At 54.4% G+C, this 20,969-nt stretch overlaps 1 protein-coding gene across 11 annotated transcripts in view; it reads left to right on the forward strand.

Moving 5' to 3' along the window:
* The window catches only part of PRRC2B (proline rich coiled-coil 2B), an 87,555-nt gene that overhangs the window by 15,500 nt on the left and 51,086 nt on the right, over positions 1–20,969 (forward strand). For 9 of the 11 annotated variants that reach the window (XM_078436345.2, XM_078436338.2, XM_078436342.2 and 6 more), the window contains exons 2-5: positions 12,469–12,638; positions 13,406–13,583; positions 16,371–16,473; positions 18,993–19,065. In XM_078436345.2, the coding sequence (XP_078292471.2) occupies positions 12,524–12,638; positions 13,406–13,583; positions 16,371–16,473; positions 18,993–19,065 (469 nt within the window). In that variant the 5' untranslated portion in view covers positions 12,469–12,523. Of the gene's footprint in view, positions 1–9,632; positions 9,872–12,468; positions 12,639–13,405; positions 13,584–16,370; positions 16,474–18,992; positions 19,066–20,969 lie in introns of those variants that run through there. The other 2 variants (XM_081790963.1, XM_081790962.1) reach the window with 2 other exon arrangements.

Consider the following 20,969-nt stretch of genomic DNA (forward strand, 5'->3'; position numbering starts at 1 on the left):
TTCAGATTGCACAGATACATTAGGTAGTTGTGAGCTCTGTTTACCTCCTGGAACCCTCCCCGTCTTCTTGCCTGTCGTGCAGTGGCCATCTTGGGCTTCCTTTGCATGTCATCCTGGGACTTTGTCCCTCTGTGCTGGATCCCTTGTTTCCTGGATCCCATGTGTGTACCAGTCGGGTAATTTGAACATCAAGTAATTGCAACCATCTTAAGCTGCCTTGAACCACGAGGACGTTATTGACAGAGGAACCAGGTATGTTAATTGGGTGGGTCATGAACCCATGCTGAGCCGCTGAGCCTACAGCCCAGCCCAGCCAGGGGAATGGGCTTCTAGACCCTGCATACCCCCCCCCCCCCCCAGGCAGGGTGTGGGTCAGTCCCCTCAGGCTGGGGAAGGACGGGATCGCTTTTCCTCTAGGAAAGAGGAAGGGAGAATTAGCATCTATGACGTTTGCTTCTGTGTTGGATTGCTCTCTCGTTTGTTAGAGTATATTCCTCTGGAACTTTCTATGAAGGTATATGTTTTGAGTCCTCATGTGAGTCTGAAAGTATCTTTTTCTATGCCCATATTTGATTTGGTCAGCTGAGTATTGGATTCTAGGTTGAAACTCCTTTTCCAGGGAGGGGAATGACGTGGATGAGAAATGCAGACACACATCATTGTTGTTCATGAGTCTTCATGGCCGTTCTCATTGCTTCTACCTGGTAGGTGGGGTGCTTTCATAAACTTTGGGGTTCTTCTCTTTGTCCCTCATAATACTGGAATGTCACCTTGTACTCTGTTCTTTTCACGTCCGTTATTCTGAGCACTAGGGGTGCCCTTGCAATCTTGGGCACTTCAGCTCTGGGGATTTTTCATGTTTTTTTCATTTGATAAATTCTTCTCCCCTGTTTTCCTCTCTGTTTTTATCACTCCTGGTTAAATTTGGACTCCTGGGTTCATCCTTTAATTTTGGGTTGACGGAAACACTAGCGTTCATCTCTTTGTTAACTTCCTGAGATTTTCTTCACTTTATTTTTCATTTTTTCTACTGAAATTAAAGTTAAAAAAAATTTAGAAGAGTTTGGATTTACACAACAGTTGTAGTTTCTGTATACTGTGCTGCCGGTTTTTCCTATTACGAAGTTCTAGCGTTAGTACGGTTCTTTGTCCCAATTAATTACCCAGTACTGATATGTTATGATTAATTGAAATTTTATTAGAGAGCATGTGCACACGCAGGGGCGGAGCCGAGAGACAGGGAGAGACAGAATCCCAAGCAGGCTCCGTGCTGTCAGCACAGAGCCTGTCGTGGGGTTCCACCCCACTAACCTGTGAGATCATGACCTGAGCCCAAATCAAGAATTGGCAGCTTACCCAACTGAGCCACCCAGGTGCCCCTTAGATTTTGTTAGTTTTATACTTAATGTCCTTTTTCTGTTCCAAGATACCACATTTAGTTGTCATGCCTCCTTGGTTCCCTCCAGACTGACCCTTACCCGATTTGCCTTGTTTCTGATGACCTTGACGGTTTTGAGGGGTACCGGCCCAGTATTTTCTAGAATATCTGTCAGTTGAGATGTGTCTGCTGTTTTCCTCGTGATTCACGTGAGGTGGTGGGGGTTGGCCTGTCCTGTGTTTAATACTTGCTAGGGCTTTTTTTGATTGTCCCTGAAGAAAAGAAACCCTGTTTTTATTGGATGGGTGTAGGATCTTCCGATTTTCTGAGGATATTAATTTTATGTCACTTTCTTTTTTTCTTTTACTGTTATTTTAAAATTCACTTATTTTTGAGAGAGAAAGGTGGGAGAGGGGCAGAGCCAGAGGGAGACACAGATTCCAAAGCAGGCTGCAAACTCTGAGCTGTCAGCACAGAGCCTGACGTGGGGCTAGAACCACGACCTGAGCCAAAGTCAGACGCTTAACCAACGAGCCACCCCGGAGCCCCTAATTTTATGTTACTTTATTTTTTTTGAATCTTTGGTTCCTGGTGTTGTGTGTTTCTTGCAGGTTCTTTTGTCTGCGTTTTTCGTATCAGCCTTTTTGTGAGGCCCTTCAGATGACTGTGGTCTTGGGCACACACAGCTGATTGAGGATGGGGTGGCTGGCTCTGGGTGGCCTACCTCCCTGTAGGGTGAGTGGGTGGGAAGCCGGCCTTCTTTTCTCAAGACCCAAGTGTTTGCCTATTGGTTTTCAAGAGAAGACTCCTTCATGTTTGCCAGGGACGTGGAGAAAGGGACAGAATGTGTTTATCCGCCACCCTGCAATGAGGCCCACAGCAGAGAGGGCTGAGGCACCCCACGATTCGCTTTGTGACTCAGGTTTTCACCTAGCTTTTTTTTTTTTTTTTTTAAGTCTTTTCCTCATTTCCATTCCCTTTGACCCTGGCATTCTCAAGTCTAGACTTCTCTTGTTTAATTTATACAGGCGGGGGAGGGGTCTTTCAAGAAGCTGTCCCACCTTCAAATCCCTGCCTCCCCGTCTTACAAGGTGCCCACCGCCTCCCAGTGCCTCCTGAGCTCTCTCTAGTGTCCTGCAGGCCTGTCTGAGGATCTTTCAGTCTGTGAAATCAGTTTCCACTCGTGTGTCTGTTTCTCGTCTGCCAATATTGTCCCTGACCTTTGGGTGCTCTTTGTGTATTTTCATTTTAGGGGGTTTTGGAAGGGTGAGCTAGAAATGCCTGTTGTCCGTGTTTAACCAGAATCCCCCATACTCTATATAGTGTTTTTTGGATGGAATTGAATTAAGGGACGTGTGTGCATATATAGAGACTCGGTCATATTTACGTGCGCGTGTTTGAATGTGTGCTCGTGTGTACCCGTGTACGTATCTGTCAGTTACACCGCTCTGCTGCTGCTGTCCCCCACCCCTCCCCCGCTACAGTGAAAGGGCTGGTTGGGATCCCTGGTCATTTGTCTCCACCTCCTTGCGTGTGGAGTGTGAACTCTGCCCTCCCCTCCAGTTCTCTTGAGAAGGTTGGGAGCCGGAGGCTTCTGGGGCTGCAGGCGCGGTGGAGGGAGTCCTGGCGGGAGTCCGGCGCAGGGAGGAGGGTGGGAGGGGAGTAACTGGAGCCGCGAGTCCTCCACCAGGCGTGTTTGTATCACGTCTTGCGACCGGCATTTCTAACAACCCGCTGAAGTACACTTCCTGTCCCTGCGTGTAGAGAGGCAAACGGAAGTGGCTGAGGTGGCCCTTGGACTCCTGGCACTTGCTTGCGTGTGTGCAGAGGGTGCGACTGTCTGCTCGAGGGGGCTCACCCTTGGTAGGGGGGCTTTGCCCGAGAGCCCCTTAGTGGTCACTGGGGCAGGTGTGAAGCGATGGGGTCAGTGGTGGCTGGTGTTCGGCATTTGTAGAACCAGCCTCTGTCCCTGCACCACCCTGTGTGTTTATAGCCACGGATCTGTGAGGACTCGGGCTTTGGGAAGGTGGTGGGATGCTTTCCCCTGGGCTGAAGAAAGATGCTCTCTGCCCACGGTCCTCCCTCCTCTAGCCCAGCTTCCAGCCTGGGCTGTGACATCATTCCTGCGGGGAGGCTGTGGCTGTCAACAAAGTCACTGCCGGGACTCTCCTTCTGTGTGCCTGTGCACCGCCTGTCCCTCTCGGAGCTATCCTTAAAGTCATTCGTGTAATTTTCTTTAAAAATTTTTTTTAAATGTTTATTTATTTTGGTAGAGTGCGAGTACGGGAGGGGCAGAGAGAGAGGGACATATGGGATCCGAAGCAGGCTCCAGGCCCCGAGCTGTCGGCACAGACGGGCTCAAACCCACAAACCGTGAGAGCGTGACCTGAGCGGAAGTCAGAAGTCGCTTGACTCACTGAGCCACCCAGGCACCCCTGTGCAGTATTTTTTACACAAGTAGCAAATCGGTTTAGAATTTAGTGACGGTGTTTTATATGACCTTCCTTGCCGAACTCTTTTGAAATAGGAAACAAAAGCAGAGCAGAAGAGCGGAACGGGAGGCAGGTGGCCAGAGTACTCATACTGGCAGAGGGAGAGCTGCCAGTGTAGCTGGGAGGTGGTTGACTGTATATATATTTTCTTAATGTTTGTTTATTTTCGAGAGAGAGGGAGAGAGACAGTATGTGAGCAGGGGAGGGGCAGAGAGAGAGGGAGACACCGAATCCAAAGCAGGCTGCAGGCTTTGAGCTGTCAGCACAGAGCCTGCTGGCCCCGTGTGGGGCTTGAACTCACAAACCTCGAGATCGTGACCTGAGCTGAAGTCAGAAGCTCAACCGACTGAGCCACCGAGGCGCCCCGTTTTTCTGTATGTCGTAAAGCTTGCGACCAGTATGTATTCCTTTTCCTAAAGAATATTACAGATGAAGAAAGGAACTGGGGCTAGGATCACCCCCTCCTCGAGGGGTCTGTGGTAACACTGGTGTGGGATTGCGTTGAACACCATGCTTATTGCCCTGAAGTGGGAAACGTTGAAGCGGGGGCAGTCGAGTGTTGTTTAAAAGGTAGTCGCAGCGGACTCTTTATCTCAAGGGGGTTTTCTGAGAATTAAAGCGTGTCTGTCTCCTGAGAATTAATTATGGGGTTCACCAACAGATCCTGAACATTGAACAAATTTCTTGCCGTGGTTTTAGAGGCCTGTGCTCTGCATCAGGGCTCTTAAGCTGTGACACCCCGAAGTGGGGACAGGTCCCTTGATCGCAGGAGGAGGCGGGCACAGGTCCCAGGTGTGGCAGCACCCAGGCCTGTGGGAGCCCAGAGGTGGGGAAAACGAAGGCTTCGTTGCTTGCACGGGAATCCGGAGGAAGGAGTGCTGTGTGCCAGGCTGACGGTGGGGCGGGGCAGCTTGAGGGCTGGACTGTGCAGAGCCGGTGTGACAGCTGCCCTTGGCTGAGAACCTTCTAAGGGCAGGCGAGCTCTGGGTCACGTGTGTTGTGTTCCTTGTCTCATTTATTCCTGACGTCAGGCCTGGGAGGTGGGTAACAGTATGTTCATCGCTGTTTAGTCCACGAGGAAACAGGCCTAAAGTCACAGCCAGTGTGGGGCGGAGTCAAGATACAAGCAGCTTGTTTTGCAGAGCGGAGCCTGGTGGCGTGGGGGGGAGACTGGAGGGGCCTGTTTGGGGCCAGGGTATCGGGCCGGAAGTTCGGGCTTGTTTGTGCCGTGGTGGGAATGCCCGATGCCGTGCCGATGAAAGGGTTACAGCAGGGGCTGCAGATGGAGTTCGGTCCCGGAGGGGGCCCGAGGGTCAGTCCAGTCTGTGAGAGCTGAGCCTGTGTGTGGTCCAGGGAATCAAGGATGGGGCTGGCAAACCCAGCGTGCAGAAGAGGGGCCTGGGAAGTGCTTGGGTCCCTGCAGCACACGCCTTCTTTCTTGTCTTTAATTTCTGTTGCTTCCTGAACATGCTGTCCGGGAATTGGGGGGTTGGGGGTGGGGGCTCTGGTGCCCAATGGTGGGGACCAGAAACCTCGTTTTCATCCCTTTGTGCTGTCGTCTGCAGGCACCCCCTCATACTTTTCCTGCAGAAACCTCGAGGCCGGGCATTTGCAGGTGGAAGGACTGGCAGGGGACGCACAAGTACAGGTCCCTGCTTTTCTCACTGCTGCCCCAGAAGGAGCCTCTGAAAGCGGGGTGTGTGTGGGGGGGGGGAGTGGAAGGTTTGACCCCTGCTGTGGCTGAGGGGGAGGCGGCAGAGTTCCCCTGCGAAACCCAGCTAGGATCCCCCACCCCCACGTCTGTCGCATGCCCCTGCTCTATCCTGCTGTGTATGCGAACCTCTTTTAGTTGAATCCGTCTAACTGTAGCCCATCATTTTCCTTTAGGGTGGGGTCAGCAGACTGCGGCTCCGAATCCTCCTGCCTCCTGTTTTTGTAAATAAAGTTTTATGAGAACACGAGTCTTCTTTTGCGCGTGTTGTCTGTGGTAGCTTCTGTGCTGCAGTGACAGCCTTGGTAAGAGTGGAGTGGCTGTGGTGGGGACTGCGGCCGCAGAGCCTGACATACTATTTGTCCTTTCACAGAAAAAGGGTTCTGGGGACAAGCTTGGAGTCTCGTTGCCAACACAAAAAATGAGAATTTGGAGTAGGTGGCGCGGTGCCTTTCTTACATTAAAGTTCTCTTCTGCCCGAGAAGAGAACATGCCTTTGGCGTGTTGCAAAAGGGCGGAATTACTTATTAATCTTCTAGCTGGCTTTTGTGGCGATGGTTCTTCACGTCTGACTGAGATTTAACAAGTGTACTGACTAATGACCACGTCCTTTCCGGCCCCACTGGTTGTTTTCTCAAGCATTTATCCAGCCTGCTCTCAGTTTCCACTCCTGTCGGATCAGGGTTTTTGATATGTTTTGTGTGGCAGTGGGGTCTTTCTGTTCCTTCTCTACAGGGATATTCTGCCACCTTTTCCCCCCACCCTGGTCTGGGAGTTCTGCCTGTGCCGCACTGTTCTGGCCCTGTGTCAGTGGGTCGTGGGTCGTCCGTGATCCCTTGGCCTTGCTCTGAGAGAGCATCTTGGAGCTGGGGCACACAGTGGGTCCTTCCTCAGTGTTGGTGCTGTCTCCAGGTGTAGTCTTGTGACCTTGGACAAGTTACTTCTCCGCCCCAACTACGCCTTCGCGTCCTCTGTAAAGCAGGTTGGTGGCAGTAGCGTCTTCCAGAAAGGGCTCTTGGGAGGAGCCCTGTGAGGGCACGAGAGTGGTGGCTGGTCAGCAGGGTGCCTGGCTCTCAGGAGTGAACGTGTAGCTGCAGTGGTCCCCTGGTGATTTATAGGCCATCCCAGATCGCCTGGCCAGGGGGGCTTCTGACTCGGGCCGGGACCCAAGCAGAGTGAAATTAATCCTGTTCCCGGAAATAGCTTTTGATAAGATGGGAGTACAGGGAGGTTTTCCCTTTGGTGGGCAGATAACAGACCGGCTCAGTAACCTGCTTGACAGGTGGGGCTGCTGTCTGGAGAGGCGGGGCTTGGGTATTAAGTTGCCTTTCTTTGTTGGCGAATCTTTCTGGTTGTTTCTATGCCAGCAAATCCTGGGCCTCTTGAGCTTTTTTAGATAACTTGCCAGAATATGCATGCAGACCTTTTTTTTTTTTTTTTAAATGTTGGTTTATTTTTGATAGAGCAAGATGCCCACTTACGAGCTGGGAGGGGCCGAGAGAGCAGGGGACAGAGGATCAGAAGCTGGCCAGCCCCAGGCTGACCGCAGAGAGCCTGATGCAGGGCTCAAATTCACAACCCTAGAGATCATGACCTGAGCTGAAGTCAGACACTTAAACCGGCTGAGCCCCCCAGGTGTGCCTCTCTTCACACATGGATCTTAGGCCCTTTTTTTCTGTGCCTAATGGCAATATTTTCATTTAGGCCAGCCATTTCCAAAATGCTCCAGGACCCTGCGGCATGCCTCCCTGGTGTCTCAGAGTGGCTGCTGTGGGAAAGAGTGGGTTACAGTGTAGGGGGTGGGGTGTAGGCCGGACCCCTCCTGGCAGGGCATCCCTGGCTGTTGTGTATGTAATATGGAGGGTCCAAGTTAGGTTTTATTTGGGGAAAGAAAATTAATTCTGGTACCTACAAAAGGGAGAGAAAGCGGTGGCTACAAGCCAAGCGTGGTCATGCCCATCTGCAAGGACCTGGTGCGTCTCAGCCAGTTCTTGTCCCACGGATCCGGCCGTGAGTCAGGCTTGAATGAACATGCTTCTGATCCACCGAGAACGACGTTCTCTCGCCTTGACCGGCCTCATGATTCACAGCCAGATATTTGCCTGCACTTTTCTGCCATCTGATGAGGCCTGTCAAGCATGTTGTGTGTGTATGTGTGTGTGTTGGTGGGTAGCAACTCAGCAGATACCTGTAAGCCGTTCAAACTCCTGTTAACAGTTAATGCTCCCGGCCTGAGGTTTATGAAAACCAAGGGGAAGGCAGAGTAGCCAGTTGGGTGTGGGGCTGGGCTGGGCCCCAAATATGGCAATAATACCCGAGTGACTATATTTGTGTTTTTAGATTTGTGTCCAGTGAAATCTGGCCTAATGAAAGGAACTTGGTATGCTGTCAGGCTGGTGTCTGTAATCTAAAGGCCAGACGGTAAATAGGTTATGCTTTGTGGGCCTCCTAGGCCTCTGCTGCATATTCTTCGGGCTGTCAGTAATTCGGCGACCCCAGTTCTAAAGGGAAAACGGGGGCCGGGAGACCCTGCGTCTGTACGGTCTTCCCGTCCAGCGTTAGAATGAGAGGTATCCGGCCCCTCCCCCACAGGTGCTGTCTCCATAGCAACGGTGACTCGGTGGCACTGCCTGGCAGCATCCCAGGTTCGGTCGGAAGATAGAATGCAGTAGCACGTGTGTGGCAAGAGACGGCCACCTTGACCGGGAGTCAGTCCTAAATGCTGTGGCTGTGGGTTTTTCCCACTGGCGTGTTTGATTTTTGGAACCGGCTGCCACTTGTGAAATCTTGCTGTGGCCCCTCCGTTCTGTGGACAGGGTGGCTGAGGGCAAGAGAGGCCGCTAACGTGGCCTGCAGGTGCAGAGCTTGGGTGAGAAAGCAGGAGGAGGGGGGCCACCAAAAAACTGCGCGTGCAGGTTGAATGTGGGCGTTAGTTCAGCGCGTGCCTGTGCTGGCTTTTCTGAAGCCCCGTTTGCAAGGGGTCCCAGCGCAGTAGGGACTCAGCTATTTGCTGAATGGTTGGATTTCTTGGGAGGGTCTCAGGCAACAGCTGCGGGCCAGCTAACGGTCGTGGACAGAATTCTCAGTTCCCGGGAGAGTGGATCCCCTTGGCCCCGGGGTTTTTCTTTAATTTTTCCCAGGGGTGCCAGGAGTCAGGGTGCGGTCAGGCTTCCCGTCTCCCAGTGCTTCCTGGGGGTGGGGGTGCGGACAGGTTAGTTCTCAGAAGTGTGTTGTCCCCAGGAAGGCCCGAGAGAGCCACCTGTGTTCACTCTAACCTCTGCCCGCGGGCCCAGGCAGTGCGGAATCAATCCAAGAAAGACCTGTTTGTATTCACGAACTGGCAGGAGTTTGGGCTGACAGATTTGAAGAGGACTTTTGATCACTATCTGTGGAAACAAGTATTTTCCGCCAGGTCTCATAATTGAAAGACCTTCGATGTGTCAAAATCAAGCCCATTAAGGTTTCATGTGGGAATTGGATAGGCTGGTCGATAATTTTTTCTTCTCTTTGTCAGTTTGGTTTTTAATTTAGTAAAGGACTCTGTAGTTACGTAAGTTTAACAGTGCTAAATGTGTAGTCCCGCAAGGCATGTGGCCAGGAAGGGGGCTTTATTCACGCTGGTTTTATTCAGCACTGTGTGTAGGTTCACGGGTCAGGTGAAAGCCGTGGTCAGGGGTGGCAGAGAGGAGCAGTTTTCATCACTGTGCCCAAGTGAAAAATTCTGGAACAGGTTCCTTATTGATTAGCTGTGTGACTGTGGGTGGTCCCGTCGTCTCTGCGGGCTGGACATGGGGAGGGGAGGGCCCAGCCTGCTGTCTGCTGCATCCCACGCCCAGCTCAGTGCTAGGCACAGGGCAGTGCCTACTAAAAGCCTGTTAATGAGTGCATTCTCTGTTGTAACCGGTTACTGTAAATCCAGTGACTTAGAACAACACAGACCTATCCTCTTACAGTTCTGGAGGTCAGAAGTCTCAGGTGAATCTTACTGGGCTGCATACAGTCAAGGCGTGGGCTGGGCTGGTTCCCTCTGGAGGCTCCACGGGAGAATCGTTTTCTTGCTTTCTCCAGCTCCCAGGGGCTCCCGCACCTCTCTGCAGTGGCCCCGCTGATCCTCGAAGAGCACGCCCCAGCCTTAGCTCCGGATGGCACGCCTTTCTGACTCTGGCCCTCCCGTCCCTGTCCTAGGGACCTTGTGATCACAGTGGCCCTGTCCGCATAATCCAGGATAATATCCCCATCTTGAGATCCTTACGTGAATCATATCTGCAGAATCCCTTTCTCGCTGCTAAGGTAAGGAAGTCACAGGTCCGGGAGTTAGGATGTGAACTTCTTGGTTATGCAGCGTGCTACACAAGTTTGTAAAAAGTACTAAGTAGACAAGTCCCTAAGGGCCCAGTTCACAGTCCAGGGAATAATTTGCTCTGCCTGGGCCCCTCCCCCTTGTGCCGAGCCCTGCCCCGTCTCCTGGCTGAGCAGTAGGGCCTCTTCCCTGGTTCTCTCCCCACTCTCATCTGTTTCCCTCCTGGAGACTTTTTTTTTAAGTTTATTTATTTATTGTGAGAGAGAGCGAGTAGGGGAAGGGCAGAGCGAGAAGGAGAGAGAGAATCCCAAGCAGCCTCCGATGCAGGGCTCGATGCAGGGCTGGAACTAGACCTAGACCTAGAACTGGAAGCGAACTGACGAACCCGAACTGATGAACCCGTGCCGTGAGATCCTGACCTGAGCCAAGAGTCTGGACGCTGAACTGAATGAACCACCCAGGCGCCCCTCCCTCCTGGAGACTTTTCAAAGTGCTTGCTCAAGGCTTTTTCTTTTAGGCTCAGGGTCTGCAAAGTTTTCTTACCGGTGGCCACACGGGGTTATCACACATTCTTTGTTTTTTTAAACAAAGGTGAAAACGGATTTAAAAAATCATTCTTAGCTTGAGGGCTTTGTGACAGACAGGCCATTGGCCGGTCGCCGACCAGTGTTTGCCACCCCTTGGGGACTGGGACTGTGAGCTCTGTGACGCAGGCTCCACATGTTGCCGTCACCGCCCACCCTGGAAGTTTCCAGGGCTTGTTAGTAGTGTGGGGTGTGTGGGTGTGGTGTTTTGTATTTTTATCTGCATGATCTTTTGATTTGATAGAAGTGTCTAGAAGTTAGATCTCTTCTGATCTTAATAGAGAATTTCAAGTTGACTTACATTTGATAGCCTGTTAAATGCCACTTACTCTGATGAAAATGAAATCTAGTCCCTGCCCTGAGCGTGGGGGAGGGATGTTGTTCCCAGTTGGGACTTTGGGGCCTGGCAGGGCAGAAACTCCCTGGAGCCAGCTCCGGGGAGGGAAATTTAAAGAAAGAGGTATGTTATGGAACCCCTGGGCACCAAAATCAGAAATTGGACACGTTTGGCCAGTTTCCATTCCTGGTCACTCTGCTCCTGGCACACGAGGCAGGCGCGTTGGGGGAGGGTTGCTGGCATGTAACCTGGAAACTTGGGAGCTGTGAGCACTTTCGAGCGTTTCTGGTTGGTTTCTTCATGGAGGCTGCTTCTCCTACACATCTCTTTCACTGTCAGGATTTCTTGAATGAAAGGGTGGATGTTCCCGGCTTTGTGTCAGAACAAGCTTGGTTCACACTTGGCGTGGCACCGGGCTCCGTGTGATGTCACTGTCCCCTGGTTCGCTTTTCTTGGCCTCGGTTGATAATTGATCTTTGCCTCTTTGCCCCTTGCGCTTTATACAGAGTCTTGGATCATAACGTATAGGGTTTTATCTTAGAGTCATCTCTGGGGGTGCAGAACACTTTGCCAGCACACTGCACGTGTTCCTTCTGGCCTGCGTGGCTTCGGAAGAGAATAAGACGGCAAAGCGTACTGCTGGGGCCACCAAGGTCTTATTATTACCAGTGGATGTTTTTACGGTTCCCTCCGTTTTGTCACTAAAGACATTATTAGCACTATGCCTGAGCGGATGGTTTAGCTTTCTTCCCATCCATTAATTCCAACGGGAAGTGGTGGGCACTTCTCCGAGTTTATCATGATCAAGTTTTAGAACCTGTGGCCCTGAGTCCCCAGTGCCTGCCCTGTGGCACTCACCCGCCCTCGGCAGGCACACGCTAGGTGTTTGAGTGAATGCATGAGTGAGTGAATTAATGCTTTAACGGCTAACAGACTCGGTGAAGCCCGTAGGAAGTCAGAAAGTGGCAGGGGGAAGGGGCTTCTTTCTTGGTCATCCCCTCAAGATTTTCTGAGTGGAGGGGGCGGTGTCACCGCTACGGCCCCCCAGGCGGTCTCTCCCTGGGAAGTCCTTGCTTCCTCTTCTACGCCTGCGCCCCAGAGAACCCCGCTTATGTTCCCCTCGCAGGTGTTTTTTCTCTGGAGGCTGGTTCTTTAGTTTGAAAAGTGCACACACCCAGCTGTTCCTGAAGACTTACTGATTTTGGTGGCTTCCCTTTGATTTGGTTTTGCTCATCCTCGACATGAACAGCCTTCCACAAGCAGGTTACGTACGTCCCCGCTCTGCCTTAGTTTTTCGTGTTAGGTCGATACAGCGGTGAGGATTTGTTTTTCCATCTTGAGGAGCGGTCCTTGACTTGGCCGGAGGACTCTGTGTGGGAAAGTTTACATTTCTGTGTCACTGGTGAGCAGTAGACTCTGGTCAGTTCAGACAGAGTAAGACTTCTGAACTTGGGTTGGGGAAGGTACCTACAATGAAACGCACTTTAAATGTGGGCGAAACAGCCTGTGCACGGTGAGGGTGTTTTTCTGGGGACAGAATCCAGGGCTTTCTTCAGGTCGTCAAGGAGATCCGTGATCCCTGATGGGTTCAGCCCCCTGGCTCAGGGACTTTGGCGGATTAACACTCTTTTTTCTTTTTTTTTTTTTCCTCTCTTACATTTCAAAGGCAGATCGGGAGCGGTGCCGAGAAAAATTTCCTTACTAGATGACATTTCATCGCAATGTCCGATCGTTTGGGGCAAATAACCAAGGGCAAGGATGGGAAAAGCAAGTATTCGACTCTCAGCCTGTTTGATAAGTATAAAGGAAAATCAGTAGACGCGGTCAGATCCTCAGGTAAGAACCGGGCTGGAGGCCACTTCTTCATGCTTTCCCTTCCGTGAGAAACTCCAGGTCCTGAACTGTGAGGACCCAGGGTCCCCGCCTGGCCGGATGGTCTTCGGGGCACGGAGTGGTCACCAGGCAGTTCTGGGGACGTGCGGTCACCCCCTGCTCCTGTTCGATGTCCGATTTCGAGCAGGAATACCCCCTCTCTGCCACAGTGGGATTGTTTCCTTAACCGTGTTCCCTCGTTGGCCACAGATAGTTCTTCCCCTGTGAGGTAGAATGGAACTGACTTTGCGTCAGAGCAACCAGTTTTAGGCTTCGGGGTTCTGACGTTCTGGACCTTTTGTCCACACCCCGGGAGGATTTTGTGGACGTCAAGGGCCCTGCTGAGCCTCGGGCCCGGCCCCGGGGCTAGGTGGAGGCTGGCCCTTGGGTCCTGCCAGGGAGGCCGGAGCAGTCTCAACTTGCGGAGAGGTGGTGGAGAGGTGGTTACTGTGTGGGCCGGAGGTTTCTGGGCCCGGCTCCCCGCCCCGTCATAAACTCCCCACGCCTGCTCCTGCCCGCTAGTAAAGTGGAAGCCTCTGAAGACCTCAGCAGCTCCCAAGTGTCTGAGGCCTCGGTGAAGGGCTTGTAAAGTGGCGAAAGCAGCTACCAGGCCATTTGGTCTGTGGGCACAGGGCCGCCCTTGGTGGTGGTTCGGCCGTCTGTCGTCGTCGCTTAGAGCTTGCGAGAGCTTCTGAAACTCCTCCCCCGCCCCCACCCCTCTCTCCCTACAGTTATTCCTCGACATGGCTTACAGAGTCTCGGGAAAGTTGCCACAGCCCGGCGTATGCCGCCCCCTGCAAACCTGCCAAGCTTGAAGTCTGAAAACAGAGGAAACGACGCCAACATCGTTATCGTTCCCAAGGACGGAACGGGATGGGCAAACAAGCAGGACCAGCAAGACCCAAAGAGGTGGGTGGCGAGCCGGGGCCTCACGGAGCCCGGCAGCTCCCTTTCCTTCTGCAGAAGGCAGAGCTGGAGAACCGGGTGACCGCAGAGGAGGGAGGCTGCTTTTGCTCGGACTCCCCCCGCTTGGTTGGTTCTTCCTCCCTGCCTTCGCTTTTCCTGGCTTCTGGAGCTGACGCGGCCTTGCCTCCGTGGGCCACCTTGTCCCCAGTGACCAGTGTCGCCTGTGCCTCATTAGGAAGGACCTCCTCCCCCCAGAGGGGCTTATGCAATGCCTCAGAGCCAGTGCCTGAGCCAGTAAGGGCCACTGTGGCCAGAGCGGGTGCTTGAACGCTCCATTCTGGGGCATCCTGTGTGCTGGGCTCCGGGTTGAGGAGGCCGACTTCTAAGTGCGGGGTCAGCGGCGTCCCACACAGACTGCTGCGGTTAGTTGCTCCAAACAGACCCAGTTATGAAGGGTGGCAACCCAGAATCCTCATTATCGGGGGCGGGTGTGCAGCCTCGGTAGGCTCACCCCTCTGCCAGCACGCCACCTCCGGGAGCCTTCGGAGGCCCAGGGTCTGGCACAGAAATCCCCATCACGGCAACAGAGTGAGTGTCGTGGCTGCTGCTGCGTCGTGTGGCCGGTGCCAGCTCTGCCCCGGGCACGTAACCTGGGCCGTTCCCTCCTGCCCAAGCCCGTGTCCCTCCCCTTCCACTGCAAGTCTTCTGGGCGCCAGCCAGGGGAGAGGGTTTGGGATTTGCACTGGGAAGGGACCAGAGAGGAATGGGACCCTGATGCTGGGGTTTGCCCGTCGGGGGATGAGAACAAAACTCGGTCCCGTGCATCTTCCTGCCCTCCATCTCTTGTGCCCTGGCTGCCGAGGCTCGGGATCCAGAGAGTAAGCGACCCAGGGTGCAGCCTGCCAGCCAGTGTCCTTTTCTCTCACCGGGAACGGCCGCGGTAGCTTCTGTAAAACTTCGCGCAGTTACTTGACACAAGATGTAGAGAGTGAGCACGTCACTCGTTCGGATGAGCATAGGGTAGCAGTAACCACACTAGGGTCTGAAAAGCTGTTTTTAAAACTTCTCTCACGATTTGTTTAGGGGTCACACTGGGCCGGGGGTGTGGCCCGACTTTCAGGGTCAGCCGGGCTACCTACTACTAGCTTTGCGGAACTCGGAGAATTGCTTGATCGGTGCGCTCCGGCATCCTCCTGCGCGGCAGGACTACTGCCTTGCCTGCTGCTTGTAAGAAATAGACCGGGCAGCGCAAGTCGCGCACCTGGCGCAGCACCTGGCAGGGGACACGCGGCAGGTGCCGCTACCACCGCTGTCATTCCAGAGTTCACACGGTAGATGCTATCGTACATTCCAGCACGAGTGTTGCGATGCTGCTGCTACGGGAAGTTCCAGAGAGAGGACGAGGCATCGCTTCCTCCCGGTATCGGCTCCCGCCGACACGGGCACGGGAGGGATGAGGCGGCTTTCGTGGGGCCGGTCGCGCTGAAGCATGCCAGCCAGGGAAGAGGTAGAAACAACACCGGACAAGGCCGTGGACCCCAGGCGCCGTCCTCTGTTGCCCCGGGGCCACGTCCTCCTTGGGAGTGTCAGGGAGGTGACAGAGGGAGGGCCACAGCTGCTGGGACTCCATGCTGAGGTTTGGAGAACACGGAAGCAACACTCGCTGGAAGCTTCTGTTGTAGGTAGGAGGTGAAGTAAGAGATGAGTGGCCTTCATTACGGAGGAATCCTGCCCGGTGAGTTCCTTGGATCCCATAAACCCTGGAAGCCTGTGTGTGGAGCATTTGGCTTCAGCTTACTGGGGAGCCCCTGGCGTTGGGCGACTGGCGGAGTAGACTGCTGCCCTCCTTGGGTCCCACCGGGATGAGGGAGTGCGCTGGAAGGCTCTGGGTGAGCAGACGTCTTCCTCGGAGCCCCTACTTGTTTGGGGACTGTGTCTCGACTCACCCCGCCTTCCGGGGAGCACGCTTGGGCAATATCTCTTAAGCTCCAAAACCTCTTTTGATCCAGCGGTCCTGTTTCTAAGAACTTAGACTACTGGACTACCTACACAAAAGGGTGCCAAGTTATGTATAAAAAGTGCTCATTGTGGTTTCGCCGGTAATGGGAAGAAAAGATGGGAATTGTTAAGTTAGGGCCTATCTAGCCGGCTACACTGTGTCACTAGAACAAAGAGGTAGATCCAGGCGTTGTCCTAAAAACATGTTCGATACAGTAAGTAGGAAACAGGTTACGAATTGTATGTGTGGTGTTAAAAAAAATACTATGTTCATATACACACACACACACACACACACACACACATATATAGAAAAATCTGTTGGCATCTCTCTCTGGAGGATGAGATCGTGACAAATCCTGTGTTCTCTATATTTATACATTTATTTTTACTATGGGCATGTATTTCTCCTATAAGCCAGGAGAAGAAAAAAATCACGTCGTGAAGCAATCAGTCCCCTGTACAGCTATGAGCTCTTGGTCAGGAGCGAGGGGCTCAGAGCCCCTTCGCCGTGCTGACTCAGTTTCCCTGTTGGCAGCCCCTGCAGCACCTGTTTGTGGGGAACCTCTAGCCTTTGCAGGAAAGCCCTGCCAGGGGGCCGAGGACCGTCCTGCCCGGCAGACATCAGCGGGCAGGCCTCGGAGGGGGCCCGGCTTCTTGTGGGCTCTGAGGCGTCAGAGTCTGCCGGAGAGGTTCTGTGCTGCCCCTGGGCCACCGAGCAGCCGCCGCTGTGGGAAGCGCGGAGGGGACCGCGCGTGCCCATCTGACCCCTGCGCCCCCTGCCTTGTCCAGTTCCAGTGCGACGGGCTCTCAGCCGCCGGAGTCGCTGCCGCAGCCGGGTTTGCAGAGGCCTGTCTCCAGCTTACAGAAGCCGACACAGTCGAGCAGCCAGGAGGTAGGTGCCGCGTGACCTGTTCCTTCCAGGGGTGAGCCTGGCGGGTGGCTGCGGAAAATGAGCGTGGGAGGTTGTCCTGGTTCCCGGGAGGTGCCTGAACGCGCGGCTCTTGGAGAAAGACCCCAGATGCAGAACGGAGTACGGACACCTGATTTGCTTCCTGGTGACTTACCTGGAGGCAAGGTCGCTGGGGCCAGCTCTACGCTAGGTCAGGGTCCCCTGAATGTGCGCCGTGGGGACTGGTTAGGCCACGGGAACGTTTGGGGGTCAGGTAAGTTGAAAAAATTAAGCATGCGCCTTTACTGTCACACTTCTCATCAGTGTCTTTAACGTGCTGACGTGTGCTGTGACTCTGTAAAGACACAGTGGGGACAGCATCCCCCAACTCATTTGTCCTGGGAAATCTTTCTAACTGACTGACTTTGGAGACTACTGTCCCTCAGAACACACTTGGGAAATACTGATCTGTGACCCTTTATTTGTCGATGCATTTAAAGTGTTTTCCCCGGGGGTGCCTCGGCTGGCTCAGTCAGTAGAGCACGCAACTCTTGATCTTGGGGTTGTGAGTTTTGAGTCCCACGTTTGGTGTAGCGATTGCTTGAAAAATAAAGTCTAAAAATAAGTAAATAAATTAAATAAGTAAAGTGTTTTCCTAAGCAGAAAGTTAGGATTTAACCGAGCCGGGGCTCGTAATATATTCAGCCCCTCCGAGTCCGTCTGGGTTTTGCGGCCAGCAGGAGGGTGTACTTAGCTGGTAGTTAGAAATCTGGATGAGAGGTCTCCTAATCCTGTAGAAAACCGCGAGGCGCGTGGACGGGTACCTAGCATTTGGCAGCTCTCTGGAAGACAGCCTGAACGGTGTGCTCTCGTTCTGTACTGTGCCCTGGGCAGCAGAAGGTCTGGGGTGCCACCCAACCACGGGGGACAGTGTATGGGTCTGCCAGAAGGGCACCCTGCCCCACCCAACACTGAACTGTGCCTTTGGAACTGAAGGGAAAGGAAAGAGAGGTCCACGTTCACGCGGAACTCTGTATTCATTGGCCTGCATCCATGGGTGCCGTCACGCAGTCAGAGCACAGAGAGTCGAGTTTGGATCTGTCTCCTGGGATCGGCAGCTCAGAGATCGGAGAGCCTCGGTTTGACAGCCCTGGCTGGATGTCCGACTCCCCTTCAGAGCCGCCCGAAGGGTGTCTGTTATGTGGCGTACCCAAGCATGGCGGGGTTTAGGCTGGGGCCTGGTGTGGTCCCGGCATCTGTCAGCAAACTGCTGGAGGTCAGAGCCCTGTCCTGGGGCTGGCACGCCGCTCGCTCCGTCCAGGGCGCAGCCCTTCCTGCCGTGGTGGGAATGGGACCCCCAGCGTTTCCCAGCCCCTAAAGCCTCGCCTCAGGCACGGCAGCCTTCTAACGGCAACGTTAGTAACCCCTCCTCGGCCCCGGGAGCCCTTCTCTAACCGGTCAGTGCATCTGGTGGGCGAGGGCAGGGGCATCTTCGTGCGGCCCGCGGACGCCGAGTGGGAGGCTGTGGGACGGGCGGTGCCCCTGTGCCTCCTGGGGACCTGCCAGCCCCGGTGGCACTGCCCTGTGACGTTGCGGGCACATCCCTTCTGTGGTCTGTGTGCGTGTGTGCGGGGGGCCTGTGGCCACCCCAGGGCGCTGAGGGCAATTTCTGATCGGTAAATGGATTGTTACGCCTGGCCGGCTCCACATGGAAGGTGAGAGAGGCCGCCGTCTGCCCTGAGCTTGGTGGTACTGGAGGCGGGGGTGCTGAGAAAGGGTGATTATTTAACGTGAGGTCTGACCCAGGAAGTGCTGCCCCAGCTTTGTTTTGTGTGTTTGCACCTTCAGTTGGAGGGGAAGGCCGTTGGTTGAATGTCGTCGGGAGGGGCAGATGGGCTCAGTGGTTGGGGACTCCCGGGGCTTGGGACACAGGCAGAGTGGGGCCAAGTCCCTCTGGGCTGGGCCCGGTCGCTCCTTTGTGAGCCTCCGCTGGGATAGGACTAGAACCTTCCCAGGGTGTGGGAGGATTCGCTCGGGCAGGGCGTGCCCAGCACAAAGCCTCGCCTGCAGTGAGTTTTCAGCACGCTCAACTCCTCGGCTCGTGTGCCGAGCCAGGCAAGTGTGGATTAGCGGAGGAGAGAGGCCTCTCACTTGAGTAGTTGTGCCTTGGAGAACGACAGTAATTAGGGAGAGCGGTGCGGTGGCCCTTCCAGCGGAAGATCAGACACGCCAGCCTCCCGTGCCGATGCTCCTCGGTTCGCGGTGGCACACGGGTTTTGAGACACGCGTTAGAATTGGGGTCTGGTCTTTATCTCTGGAGCAAGGCCTCGTAGCTGCCAGAGTGTTCCGGAGTGTCGCACGAAGCGGACGTGGGTTGGAGTCCTGGCTGGGCTGTGGAACCGGCCGTGGGAGCTGCCCCCGCCCCCCGCGCCGTGGGCCCAGGCTGCCGTGCCCGGGTGGGGAGCTGGGTGGAAAGCAGGCCGACCGGGCTGGCTTTGTTTTCATTTCCTTCTTTCTTCCAGAACACAAATTCAGTGCCAGGTGGACCAAAGTCATGGGCACAGCTGAATGGAAAGCCAGCAGGACACGAAGGTGGTAAGTGTGGTCGGGTGGCGTTGGGCTGGGTGGGAGGGAGGGACGAGTGCCTTTTCCGGACGGTTCTGCCCGGGTCTAGGCAGCCCTTGGCCAGAGCTTTGCGGGATCTCTCACCCGACTGAGCTGCTACCCTGAGGAGCCTTACCTCTGCCCCCGGGGGTGGGGGCGCTGCGTCTGCCAGGCCTGTCCGCTCCCTGGTTTCACTGAACCTTATTACTCCTGACATCCCCCCTGGGGGCTGTGGGGAGGCTGGGCGCTGGCCCTGCTGCTCCTGGACTCCGCCGTGTGGTTGGTGCCCTTGCTACCTGCTCAGCGGTGTGGCCGACACGCGCCTACTTCCTCTCCCTGGGGCCTGCAAGGAGGAGGTGTGGTGTGGTGTGGGGCGAGCTTCGGGCCTGGGTTTCTAAATAAGCCAGGCCCTGGGAGTTGGGCTGCTTGCTCTTTGGTGGGTGACACCAGAGCATTCACGGCTCACACGCTCCTTGGTACCGTTTGTGTCGCGCCCGACACGGGAAGCGTCAGAGGTGTTGCCCGCGGGACCTCAGCCGCGGCAGCTGTGCAGAGGGGAGATGGCGGGGAGGAGCAGGAAGGGGAGATGGTGAGAGGGCTTCCCTGGCAGGCCCAGAGCAGAGGGGAGGGCCCACCTGGGCAGAGAGGGCGGCCAGACTGCTCCACTCCCCACCCCCCAGCCACCACTGACAGCTCGAATGTTTCTAGCATGTTGTACGGACCAAACTGGGCGATGCCCCCGCACGGGAAGGAGAGGGCTGCAGGTGGGAGTGGCGGGCCACGCTTGCTCTTCCTCCCACCACCCTCCCCCCACCGGCCTCCCCACCGCGGCGCCCTCGGACTTCTGCGTGCCCCTGGCTGCCAAGGCTTCGCCAGCTGCCTTCTGTAGCTCGTGTAGAGAAACAGCGAACATCCTGCCTGCCCTAAACCCTCCGCTCCTACCCAGCACGTGCCCCTTCTGGGCGGGAGTCCTGTGTGGTTGGAGGCTCTGTCCCCAACTCGTCAGTCAGTGTGCCCACTGACGTCAGACTCCGGCTCCTGTGGAGGGGCTAAGGGCAGGAGGGAGCTTTACGGATTCTCCAGTCCGTGGGGTGTGGTGGAGGGGGCAAGATAAGCGGGGGCGGGGGGCAAGGGGAGCAGCGACCAGCATTTCAGTCCCCTAAAATTAGGTCTTTAAAGAGGCTTTTTACAGAGAGTGCTCACTAGACTGTGTTAACGGTGGTCTTTGCTTTCTACAGCTTTTACTCTGTGGGTTAGGATTTTTTAAAGTAAATCACATGCATTCATTTTTATTTAAAAAGAACTGCAGAGGGGTGCCTGGGTGACTCCGTTAGTTAGGTGTCCGACTTTGGCTCAGGTCATGATCTCGCGGTTCATGAATTTGAGCCCCACGTCGGGCTCTGTGCAGACAGCTCGGAGCCCGGAGCCTGCTTCAGATTCTGTGTCTCCCTCTCTCTCGGCCCCTGCTCCCCTCTGTGTCTCTGTCTCTGTCTCTCTCTCTCTCTCTCTCTCTCTCTCTCTCTGTCAAAAAGAAAACAAACATTAAAAAAAATAATACAAAGAAATACTAGAGTACATTGGTACAGCCCCTTGGCGGGCAGCTTGGTGCTATCAGAATACTGATGTGTGCACCCTTTGACCTGGCATTTCCACGTGGAGGAAGATCACCCCAGAAATGATGCTTGCCAATGTGGGAAATGGCGTATATTCAAAAGATACTCATTGCGAAATTGTGGTAGGGAAAGATGGGAAACGGTCACTTGAAATGTCCATTAAATGTTGGTGCTTTAAAGAAATACTACTTGCCTCTAGGGAAAAAAAAAAGTAGTTTTCCACGGATCTGGCAAGATCTCTAGGATATATTCTTAAATGAAAAAAAAGTTCAGAATAATATG

The sequence above is a fragment of the Panthera onca genome, chromosome D4 (genome assembly GCF_046562875.1).
Source record: "Panthera onca isolate mPanOnc1 chromosome D4, mPanOnc1 haplotype 2, whole genome shotgun sequence".
NCBI lineage: Eukaryota > Metazoa > Chordata > Mammalia > Carnivora > Felidae > Panthera > Panthera onca.